Here is a 13,107-nt window from a genome sequence, read left to right on the forward strand (position 1 = left end):
GTCATCAGGCGTATGGGTATTTTTTAAAAACTTATTGCAGTTTAGTACCACATATATGTATCTACTATGTATGTATATAGAATTGTTACAAAGGCAAAACTTTGTTGATCGCGTTACAGGGTATTTATGGTAAATGTACTCTGTGATATTTAATATAATAATCGCTTTACAACTGCAAGGTTTTCTCACTTTCGTAACTGCATTTTCGTACTCCCACCGGCATGGACGTCATTTAACAATTGGTTGATATTTTTTACAGTAGCCAGCAGTCAACCAATAACAACGAAGATGAGTTTTCATGGTTTTACAGCTGCAATTCGTACTTGCTATTAATCTGTTATGGATCCATTATTCTACTTATCTGCGTGACTGACCGTTTAATCTACAAATACAATATCTTTCTTTTTGTAGTTTGTCAAAAGTAACATTAATCTAACGCCGGTAGGATTATTACGTTTAGAGCACAAATAATTATTGATTGATCTAGTCGCATCTTCGTAGATGGGTAAATTTTAAACGTCATCGATGATGTATGCTACAAACTGTGTATGTAAACCATCACATATTTTTTCATCGGATTATTTCCCGATTATAAAATGATTTCGATTAATTTGATCGATGCGTGTAATTACAATGTACGAAAACACGGTTAGCTTTATAATCCCGTGAAAGAGGCTTTATGATTCTAGTTACGCTTGGGTCTCGTAGTTGTCGACTTGTTACACAGTAATAAAGATGGCGGATGTAATGCACGGGTAGCTGACGTTTGCTTCGATACGCGTGTTAAACGATTCCTCCGAACAGTCCAATTGACACATTACCGTGGGCTATATATGCGCGCGTGTTGTGCATAGTGTGGTGGAAATTTTAACTGGCAAAATGTGTTAGAAATTTCGTTAATATGAGCGAAGGAGCGGATTCAGTAACGTCGATCTGCGAGAATTCGCTTACGACCTTGAAAGTTGATCCTGAGGAAGTTGATCCTGAAAAACTTCCTCCACGAATAATATCGCACAATACCAGGAGGCCACGGTTCTGCTTAAGCAATATTCCGCTTTCCCCATATATACTAATCGATGGGAAAAAATTACGTAGTTCGTTGGCTTTCACCAAGAAACGACCTCCGCGACGAGTGAGTTTTCCTGAAAATGACAATCTTTTGGTTACGGGATGTCTGGAGCCTGCCAATCCTTGGATACTTGGTAAGAACAACGTCTTAACTTCTAAACAACTTTCACATTCATGCCTCGATAGAAATGCATTTTGTCAATTTACTTTTCCTACTCATAATTATAGTAACATGAAGCTCATCTGGTAGAAACCTGTAGAGCTTATCATCGGAGACAATGAGTGTTTAGTTTATGATAGCTGACTTATAATCATGAATATTTGAAAATATTTCAGAATTTCTATGGTTCAAAGTTGTTTCAATATCTAAGGACATTTGTAACTTAAGTATTCAACCAATCAGGAAATCTATCAGTTAAAACTATTGAAAGAATGACAATGGAAGATATATTCTTGTTTAAAAATATTCCATTTAGAAGTTACAATCGACAACAAAGATAGTACTTTTCATCCAAATTGTTCAAACATCGAGTGAAAATTTTGCAGTTTAGTAAACATTCGAGAGAAATATCTGTGGATACGTTTCAAATAGCATTTAAGAAAGAGTACTAAATATTCTAAGAAATACTTAAATTTTTAATTTGGCGTTTTATTATACAAATTTTATTAGATTTCACACAATACATTCATAGGAGATTTCTACTTCATAACATCATTCTCATTTAAGTATATATTTTAGTATGAAACAGGATCAAAATATTTAATTTATCTGACTTATGAAATTATAAATGTTTTCATATGGCTAAAATATATTAAATCTTAATTTCCCAAGAAAATTAATTAATGTGAACATAAATTTATATATGTATTTTTATATATATATATATATATATATTTAATCATTTTATACAATATTTTGGTTTAATATCCACTATTTGATAATTTGTTACATCATACATTCATATACTTGAAACACGTCTTTTTTTGTTTTAAAGTTTTCAGTTGTATTTCTATAGTGTAGCAGTAAATTTAGATGGGTAAAAGAATGAATTTAGAAGTATAAATCCAATTTATTGGAATAATTTATATGAATTAACATGATAACTTTTTTAAATATTACTTGAACAATATTTTAAAGAAGTTATTAATATATGAAAATATACTGTAATGTGTCAGTATAATTCTTATAATTATTTACTTGCATAAGTAATAGGGGCTAAGCAATTAGGTTTTTTATAGGTCATGTCAAATGAAGAACATTTAAGATTTCACAATGCGAACCATGTACTAATTATAACTTTGATGCAATATTGAACTATGCACCATATATAATTAACTTGTAAGTTACTCTTAAAGTACAATACTCTTTACGAAGTAGATTTTATTAATAAGGGTATTGTTAATTTAATTATATTGTATTTAGACACAGTTGATTACTTGAAAGTGTATTTTATGTAAAAATTAATAAATCGCATCCAAAATCTGAATGAAATAAAGCCCAATCAATTTATAAGTGTAATTGAAGGAAAACATTTTATTCCCACCTACGTGCTAGTTTTGTTTTTACATTATTATATTAATACGTTCTCTGTGGAAAATGTGAAAAGAAGATGAAATTTAGCTTGTAAAATCATAAGAAATTTAATTATGAAACTAAATCAAATATATTTAATTTTTAAAATGTGATTTACATTTACGTTATAAATAAAATGCAAGTAAATATTTGGTTAGATTCTTAAAAGAAAGATGCTGAGTTGATTTTGTCTTGATCCTTTCCTTCCAGGGTCAAATTTATCAACTTGCTTTGTTGTGATAGTGAGGTGAACATTCATGGAAATATAGACACTAGTTAATGATCAAGTCCTTGCTACAAATGAAAAACTTGGTGAGTCACCAATGAATACCGCAGCGAACGTGTTAAGAAATATTATGTTTATAAAAGAAAAATATAAATTAATGTTCTAAATTCAGTTTCTAAACTGTATTGCTAGCAGTACTTAGTATCGAGTAGGTTTAAGTGTATTAATATTCTACAATTCTTTAAAAACATCTTCCATCAATCATTTAATTCTAATAGTATTAGTTAAAGCTTTTTTTTATGTTCTAACAATCTATCAATTAATTGTTCACAGCTGAAAATGTGAACCGTGATGATTTAATCTCAGCATACAAGGAATCCTGTGTAAAACATAATACTGATCCTTTGGAAATTGTTGTAAGCCAACTTCAGGTAAAAATATTATTTTCTTTCAATTATTGCATTTTATACTAATAATTTAAGAAGATAAAATATTAAAGTTTTAGAGCAATAGTCTTGATTCATTAGCTAAAGGATTAGCAATATTTAATTTGACATAATTCAGCATAAAGTTCAAGACTGCAGATGTTCCAACTTTATTGTCTCAGTCAAAGTCATGAACTTTAAATGTATTGTACTTTTGTAGATTACTTAAAATTATTAGTTTCAAAGTACACATACAAGAAACAGAAAATTGTTATAGGATATTTACTCACATATCAAGCTCTTTAACATTCAAATTATAATGTCACACATTGGAATCAATATTAAATAACCATTTTCAATGCAGACTTTAGATACATCCCAAACACATTCTGAAGAACTTACATTAAGAGGACAAATATTAGATCCTAATGACTGTGAAGCATTGGAAGAAATTCTTAAAAGAATTCAATTTCATAAAGTTGATTTAGAAGCAACATCTTTGAATGATGAGGTACATTGTTAATTTACGATTTATTCTTTTGGATATTTATTAATATTTCTTTCTCTCTTCAATTACAGAGTTCTGTGATATTATTTGATATGTTAGAGTATTATGAGTCTGCAAGACAGTTGAATATTTCATCTAATCAAGGCATTGGCGAATATGGGTGGCATGCATGTGCTAGTATGATAAGAAAGGTATGCATAATATATTTCTTTGTAAATAAGAGACTGTTCTAGGCTATTATTATTGTCATTAAAAATGTAGTAATATGCATGTAGGATAATAGTAAAAATATAAGCATTATAAATTCCTTTTTCTTTTTTATTATTGAATACATAATTAATATAACTATTGTTTGTCTAGACCCAATGTTTAGAACATCTTGAAGCTAAGGATGTAATACTTGATGAACAGCACATGAATATCTTGAGTCGTGCATTGCGATTAATCTGCCATCTACATGTGCTAAAATTAGAAAATTGTGGACTTTCAGGAAGATGTATCGTCACACTAGGTATTTATTATGTGATACAGTTTGATAGTTTTACTATAGATCCACTTCGAAACAGACATAAAATATTCTCACCTACAATCACACGTCCACAAATAATTAGAACATTGTACTTATAAATTTAAACATTATATATAATTTACACATTAACTATGATCATTCTTTAGAATAAAGAGTATATTCACATAAATACTCTTGGTTTAATGTTTTAAAAGCAAAATTCATTAAGTTTAATGACAAAATCTTTAGGGAGATAATAATTTCTAAAAGTGTATTTCTCTTCTATCAGTTTCAGCGCTGAAAGTGAATACTGGAATAAGGGAACTGTATTTAGCTGACAATAGACTTAATTTGTACGACGCAATACAACTTGGTTCTCTTCTTAGGGTAAATAATCATATACAACTACTTGATATTAGGTATGTATTGTTTAAAAAAAATACGTAACTATGAAAAAAAGTTATATTTGCTATTACTAATTTAATTTTTCTTTCAGCAATAATAACATCCAAGATGATGGTGTACGTGATATCCTTGAAGGACTTATTAATCAAATACATGAAGATAAGAGCGGTAAAGGCTTAAGCATATTAGTGTTATGGAACAATCAACTTACAAAAAGCTCGTCTCCCTATTTCGCACGAATTATAGTATGTAATTTCATGTATTTTTATAGTATGGTACAGTTAGATTGTGTGTTATGTATATTATACGTTTCTATTTATGCGCATAGGCAATGTCTAAAACGTTAGAAACATTAAACGTCGGAAAGAACATGTTGTCCGATGAATTAATATTTGCTGTAAAAGATGCATTGACGAAGAACCGTACTTTATTACAATTGGGAATACAATCAACTGAACTCACGTGCGATGGTGTTGTTGCATTGTCAGAAATTATTGGAACAAATCAGGTTTTGCAAGTAAATATTAGGCGCTTCATTTTATAATAATATGAAAGATTACTTCACACTACATATATATCTGTGTTATTATTGTAGAGGATAGATTTACGAAATAATGATGTACGACTGACTGGATTAACAGCCCTTAATGCTGCTATGAAAACAAACAAAAGCATCACTAAAATAGATTTGGATGATAAGCTCAGACAAAAAGCAGTAAGCAAAATTATAAATTCCATCATGAGATAAAGAAATATTTATATTATTAATACTGTTCGTTTTGTGTTAACAACAGGATGACCCAGACCAGACCTTATACACGCAGCTTTTAACTGAGATTCAAGTCTGTTGCTCGGAAAACGAGCAGAATCGTATTATAGAAGAAAACAACGAAGGTTCTGAAAATTCACGTCATAGCATCCTCTGTAGTACAAATTCTCGTAAAATTTCGCTTACTTGTCAAACACTTCCATGTTCTTTATCAACCGTGATTTCGATACGAAATAACGTACCAGGGCAAACGATGCTCGAACCGAAACGTATCAATGGAGGTCGTCTACGTTCCCCAGCCCTTAGTCCAGCCTCTTCACCTATAGCGAGCCCGATACCAAGTCCTTCACGAAGTCGATTTGTGGTGTCCCGAGTGCCAGAAACATCATTATGTTCTACAGAATCCTCAGCATCTTCGTCACCAGTTACTCTCTCCCTTGAATCATCTACCTATCTCGCATCTTCTGCAAGTGGGCCATCTAGATTTCGAGTCTCTGTTGTTGAATCAGCAAATACCATTTTGCATAAACCTATTGTTGCCTCGCCGAAGGCTGACATTACGTTTGATTTAAAGTTTAAAGTCAATAGCGCGGAGTCGACTGATTCAGATGACTCCGTCGACGTATTCGGATCCAAATTAGAAACGAATAACACTCGAAGCGATGAAAGTTCCCATAACGCGTCAGGCAAGATGTCTCATTTAATTTCGAATAAGGTAGAAGAAAGGTGCACACCGTCAACGCATGAATCGATTCAATCGAAGAACGAACAACAATTTACCGACGCTGTTGTTGAGATTCAATCAGATGACAGTACAGATTCTACCGCTCTGAAAGTTAAGGAACATACTAATGTACAGAATAATGAAATTCATATTCCAAGTCGACTGGAAAGCACTCCAACGGTAAAGAACACAGGACTGTCAGAGGGTCATTGTAATGAAGATTTCAAAGAAATAAAGACATCTGCAATTGTAAATAGAGGTGACAAAGATTCCACTGTTTTAGCGAATAATAAACCGATTCTTATTGACAAACAAGATACGACCAAAAAACTAGCAACTACTGTTTTAAGCGATAGAACAGAAGCACAAACGAAGCAAAAGTCTTGCATTCAGAAACATACCCCGAATTTAGAGAAATTACTTGCGCTATTTCAAAATCCTAGTTGTCTTTTCACAAGCAGCCAATTGAAATTGAAGAGTACATTTCAAGGTACTGTAAACAGTCTTGCGGCAACTGAAAGTAAATTACACTGTTACTTAAAAGAAGATAAAGACAGGGGTCAGAAAACTGAAGAAACCGGAAACTGTCAGAGAACAGAAGACTCTTCAGCATCGTCAAAAAGTAAACTAACAAAATCATTTAATATTTCTCAAATGTTGAGCTTGAAAAGCATAACGAACATGTTTCCGTCATTTAAATTCGAAGATAATTTAAATGTCTCTGAACAGAGCGGTAAGTCTCATTCGAAACCAGTTACCGAAGTAAATCTTTTACTGAAACAAAAATGTAGAAATACTGACCATAACGATGACAATAAACAGTTAAAGGTTCACATAGAAAGACAAAAAATTAATCTTTTTACTATGGATAATCAGTTGGTACCCAAGAATATACAATCAAAATATTATGCTGATCTTATTAACAAAGATTTTCTATTACCCGCAAATTATATTATTTCAAATATAGCGGTGGATAACTGTTTAAAGATTACACATAACAGTTTCTTAAAACGTATTTCAGAGAGAAAGATGATCGCACCTTTCTCTAAATTTGTAGATAGATATGAATATCCAGTTTTAGAAGCAACTATAAGTGATGTAAAAATCGAAGACATAGAGGAAGTACTGAGCAAGGTAGATTCCATACTGATAAAAGAAACGTGTGATAAAACTTTAACGGACAGTATTAATTTTACTAGTGATAGTAATTCCTTGTCTTGTAATATAATGTATGATAGAAAGAATGTAAATGATACGTATACTGTAAATATGCCTGAGAAAGTGCACAATTTAGTTCTATTAAACGTATATCCGAAACATGATGGTAAGAATAATTTTGTTTTCAATGTAGATAAAAAGCAAAATCATTTGGCATGTTTCGCATGTACAGAAAGACGCGGTTGTAATATAAGTAATAAACCACTTGCATATCACAATGCGTTAAAGGCAAATATAGGAACAAATTGTTTGAACAATGAAGTTACCAAAATGCATAGTATTGATACCAATTATTGTAAGATGGATTGTACAAACATTCAGAATACGTCAAGCGAGCAAGCGGAAGGAAGAGATATTTGCCGTGTAAATAATAGTATGGATTGGCAAAGTATCTCGACAAGTGAAAAATCAAAAGTACGAATGTCCAAGAAGAATTTTATGTACGATGATATTAATCTTGATTTTAGTGATGCTAGTGCAGATTTAAGTACTTCAACTTGTCATGAAGAATATGTTACAAATACACCAAGAATACAAGAAATAACGAAATCGTTTGATATAGCGGGCAACAAATACTTGGAGATGTGTACTGTAAATGAGATGAAAACTAGATTACCTTTTATGGAAAGTATCGTGGGCAATGTGTTTGGAAAGACAGACATCACGCCTGTATCCAGAACGTGTTCTTGTATAGCAGACTATAATAAGTCCATTCCCAAAGATCTTATATTTTACATAGCTGACATTTCTCCTCTCGCTGGGAGTTCCATGGAAGAGCTCTCAACGGAAATTATTCCCCATGAGTGGTCTCAAGATGCTGTCAAGTTAAAGACCTCGTTTTGTGCTTTACCTCAAAATAATTCAAGCATGAATCTCGTTACTGAAGAGACAGAGAATATTTGTAATACCAATGAAGCTTCCAAAATCGAGGATAACAATTTTTCTACACATCATAATATGCAGGACAACACGCATTTTCTTAACAAACAAAAATTCCAAGAAAACGATGAGTCTGGAATTAAGTCTGAATGTTCCTCAATATGTACAAAAGTTTACTCCGTAGCCCATTCGAAAGAAGATGTATGCCTGTTGAAAGAGGATAGTGGTATAGATGAAAATACATTAGAGAATACATATATGTTCACTAAATTTGGATCAAATATTGCTCAACCTGTAACATTTACAAATCCAAATGCGATTAGTGATATGACTCATAAATACCTTAATACGATTAAATGTGCAGTTGCTACAACTATGTGTTCAAAGGCAGCTGTGAACACAAGGAATAATGCCAGAGTTGAAATGATTTCTGATGAGTGCACTAATGTTGCCGACTCCTCATCGGTAATTCATGCGACAAGGTGAGTAAAGTATATTATGAGGATTGACGAAAGTTTACAATTCTTATTTAATTAAACAATATTTGAAAAATTTTTATATTTCGCTATACGAGTGTGGGACTCAGTTATTTCATTCAAAAGTTGAGAAATAATACAGAAAATCTAATGAAGTATGAAATATTTAGCTAAAATTTTATAAATAAAATCGATGATAAACCATTTTTGTATTATACCTACACATTTTTATACATGTTAAAAATAAATATTAAAAATTCTTTAGATTAACTTTTAATTCTCTTTGACAAGAACATTCATTTAATTTTAGAAAATAAGATTTTACCATATTACAACGCAATTATACATGGGATATATTTTTATTTTTAGCAAAATATGTTTTATAAGATTTATGATCGTACAATTTCATTAACATTTTCATTAAAATAACAAGAATTGTAGTTTACAAAAGGGGTCATTTAAAATTACTTGTAGATATATGTAATTTCTGATCGTGTGAAGACTATTCTGTTTGTAAAACAAGTACTTGTACTATTGTAAAACATTTATTTCATACCACTTTATCTTCCATTGCTATACATGATAAACTAAGAATGATTGATAATGAAATTGTAAATAAGACGTGTAAATTCATCCATAATATGATCATGTGGCTTTACAGTGTAATACGACAGAATGTTTTGTAAAAATAGTTTGCAACGATTAAGAAAAAATATAATTATGTATTATAATAAATCGAAATTCGTGTAAATAATTTCTATCAAATTTAAATTGTATTTGTGAAACAATACTTCGATTTATGCTGATTTCAACACTATCTTATGTCTCGCTTGCAAATATTATAATAACTTTTGTTTAACTAATGAAGAAATCATATTAATTCTCCTCTAAAAAATACCTTAGCTTTTCATCATACTTATATAAATTCCTTGCTAATATGGATTATAATAACTCTCTTTGCCTAGATAATATTAGATTTCTTTAACATTTAACATATAAAAATAATATATTTCTTAGATAGAGATTCAGTATGATTTTAGTTTTAAAAAGTATCAGAATATGTGAATTATATATCTTTTATAAATTTTGTATATATAAGTTTTGGTACCAGTACAGCAAAGTAATACATTTGGAATAGTATTAAAAGATCATATTACTACATTTATACAAATTCTTCCTTTGTTGTATTTTATTTCATTTTATATGCTTCACATCATTTCGCTTATATTGTTAATTTGAAAGTTATTTTTATCATGCATTAAAGAGAGATTTAGCTTTTTATAATGGTGTTAAATTAAGTAATCATTTGAGTGGCAATTATGTAAAATATTCCATTATCATATGTCATGTACGTTGGCACTTTTACTTTACTTTACTGTACTAAAACACTAACTATTAGTATCGATACAAGTCTAACATATGCTTCATTAAAATATTAAAAGTATTCAATCATGCAATAAAAAGTATTGATGTGGTTTTTGTAGCACAAAATAAGACAGGAAATGTGGAGGATGAAGATGAGGAAATGGAAGATGTGGGACTAGAAGCTGAAGAAAATGACACTTTATATGATTTAGATGATGAAATTGATGAACTTGAGAAACTTACAATGGATCTTGAACCACAATACCAACGGTATGCTAAATGGCGAATCTAAATAGATGCTGTTAGCTTGTTGTTAACACTAGACTTAACAGACCAGTAAAAATGACTGATGAAGGATATTTTATTTTGCAATTATTAAAATTTTATTGAGCAAATTTATATATTCAGGCATGTATTATAACGAGAATTACGTGAAGTCTAAATCAATGCAGTTATTGCTTGTTATTTTTGTAAGGCAATACGAATCAGTCGCTTTTAATGCTCAGTAGTTCTAGTGTTAATACTCGATGGTAGTTATCTAAAATAGAGAAACAATCCAAGGAACAAAATTGTTCTGTGCGAGAAAGGTGTATGAAGGGATCTTAACATTCTTATTTTTGTGCATTAGAATGGGCTATTTAATACATTGCTACAAATATCTGTTATTTCTGCTAATGAAGAAAAGTGTAAAAGAAGTTATTTAGTTCAAAGGAAACTATATTTCCAATTGAAGTTGAATTTTTTAAACACATAGTTTCCAAAATTTCAATTGATATTTTTCTAACAACAGATGGGAATCAAGTTCAATTATATATATATGCCTTTTACGATTTTATTAAAAAAAAAGAGTGAAAAATTGCAAACAGTTTTACTAAAAAATGTAAATAAGTTATATTCGAACACTACAATTGGCAAAGAGGACAGGTTAAAAAGATATAATACATAATATAATATTATCTACGTTTTTATTAGCGGAAATTTTAGTAGATAATTGATTCTAGTCTGAAAACCTATTGATCTATTATAAACCATACTGTGCATTCAAAATGTAGATAACACACCAAAAAGACGACGAGAATTAGATGGTTTATAATATAATATAAGATACAATTTGCAAAAAGTGGTAAAAAAATAATAATTATTTAAATGTGTGTTATTGATAAATTTAGCGTTCAAGATAAATCGGAAGCAATGCGAAAATACGCGCAATTTAGAAATGAATTACCATGCGAATATAATACATGTCTATATGCATAGTTGAGTATATAAGTTAATATATACACACATCACAAAAAGAAGGTGTCGTTTAACAAGAAAAATTCGAGTCTATTTATCAGTCAGTAATGAAAATGATATTAAAACTGTTGTGTTTAACATCAGATTGTTATTTATTAATTGCGAACAATTTTAACATTGACATAATATATTTTTATTACATGTACATGATACACAGCAAGGAGTGTTTGACTTAATTGTAAGCGAATATCTTTAGACTTGAGTCTTTCCTACTCGAAGATGTATACTTGTTATATTATGCATTCATAAAATTTCTTTAATTACTATGAATGTCATGTTACATAGAATATAAAAGAATCATTGTTAAGAGTACAAGAATGACATTGAAATGATTGGAATGAGATTTTATCTGAATTTATATTTTTTATATATTCTCTTGTGAAGTTGTAATAGCTAATGTAATTTTCTTTAACATAAATATTCATTAATGTAACATCAGAAGAAATAGTAGCGATTGGTAGTCATAAAATATGTTGTTTGTGTTCAGATTGTGTTTTATACACGGTCGTAGTTTTAAAGCTAAGTGTTGTCATGTTAATAGAAATGACAGCAATGTTGTAGCTAATATGGAATTGCAAAGTATTATTTTATAATAAAAATAACTGTGTAGATGTAAACGTAGTTTGAGAATTCTTAACTCGTAAGCTCTATCTCTTGTTGTAATTATCTGTGAACGTTTGCAAGAGATAGAACAATTATAAAGTTCAAAAGACAGTTGTACTCGACTGTACATGTATTTTCCTGAAAAATGTAAAGTTCTTTAAAGACAGATTCTTAAGAATTTGTAAATTTTAAACGTTGCTTTCATTTGTAAACACCATAAATTGGCTGCTATAATTACTTTGTACATATATACAGACACACTTGTATACGTGCGCGCGCGCTACTTATAGATTAAGTTTACAAATATAACTACACGACTTATGTGAAGGTACATTTTGAAACTATAATTCTGTACAATTTGTATATTGAAAAGGAATTGAATTTATTAAGAGTTTTATCAAGTCAAGGGAATAAAAGAATAAAGATGGTTTATTGATACATTGTACTTCATTCATACATGTTAATCACATTAATTAATATATGTCAGATTATACATATTATATGTGTACATATTAAATATATTTCTATTTAAAAGAATCTCCACCTTATAATTTTCTAACACATCGTGTAAAATATACATAATGCTAGAATGAAAGTTACACTAGATACTTCTTGTTTTGCTGTGATATTATTCGTTCTTTTCTTTTAAAATGTAGAGTTTGTCTAAAAATGTTATGTAATTTCGATACAACTGTTTGCGATATGCTAAACTCTTGCATGCTTTCATTCAATTATTATACAGGTGAGATCCTTGGGCAACATGTTAGTAACTTTTCGCGTATTTAGATTCTTTCTAATTCGTTATAAACGATTTTCTGTTTTATATTTAAAAATTGAATTTTGGAACAAATGATTCATGCCACTTCTTCCATAAAAAACAATGTAAAATTTGACGTTTATTGTTTTATGTCCTAATGTGGCATAATTAATGTTTTTAATTTAATGTGGGCGACAGCAGCGCCTCTTGCGAGAAATAAATGAAGCTCCTTTCGAGGTCCGTACAGCGCCAATTAGGCTGGTGGCAAAACGCTCAAACTGTTGGCCAAATTCGACCGTTGGTAATT

At 30.1% G+C, this 13,107-nt stretch overlaps 1 protein-coding gene across 1 annotated transcript; it reads left to right on the forward strand.

The window, feature by feature from the left end:
• Positions 1-246: 246 nt before the first annotated feature.
• On the forward strand, positions 247-12,481 carry LOC117226846 (uncharacterized). The gene is made up of 11 exons (XM_033481592.2): positions 247-1,202; positions 3,201-3,298; positions 3,657-3,803; positions 3,872-3,991; positions 4,161-4,311; positions 4,598-4,727; positions 4,805-4,958; positions 5,042-5,230; positions 5,309-5,428; positions 5,508-8,785; positions 10,264-12,481. Exons 1-11 carry the CDS (start codon positions 902-904, stop codon positions 10,271-10,273), a joined length of 4,698 nt encoding a protein of 1,565 aa, XP_033337483.2. The 5' UTR covers positions 247-901; the 3' UTR covers positions 10,274-12,481.
• The last annotated feature ends 626 nt before the right edge of the window (positions 12,482-13,107 follow it).

Source organism: Megalopta genalis, chromosome 5, assembly GCF_051020955.1.
Source record: "Megalopta genalis isolate 19385.01 chromosome 5, iyMegGena1_principal, whole genome shotgun sequence".
Lineage (NCBI taxonomy): Eukaryota > Metazoa > Arthropoda > Insecta > Hymenoptera > Halictidae > Megalopta > Megalopta genalis.

Bases quoted from the DNA above. Each gene is read 5' to 3' on its own strand.
- LOC117226846 (XM_033481592.2), top strand. From the start codon at position 902: ATGAGCGAAGGAGCGGATTCAGTAACGTCGATCTGCGAGAATTCGCTT. The intron at 4,728-4,804 runs GTATGTATTGTT...TTTTTCTTTCAG, and splicing joins ATACAACTACTTGATATTAG to CAATAATAACATCCAAGATG. The intron at 4,959-5,041 runs GTATGTAATTTC...TTATGCGCATAG, and splicing joins CCTATTTCGCACGAATTATA to GCAATGTCTAAAACGTTAGA.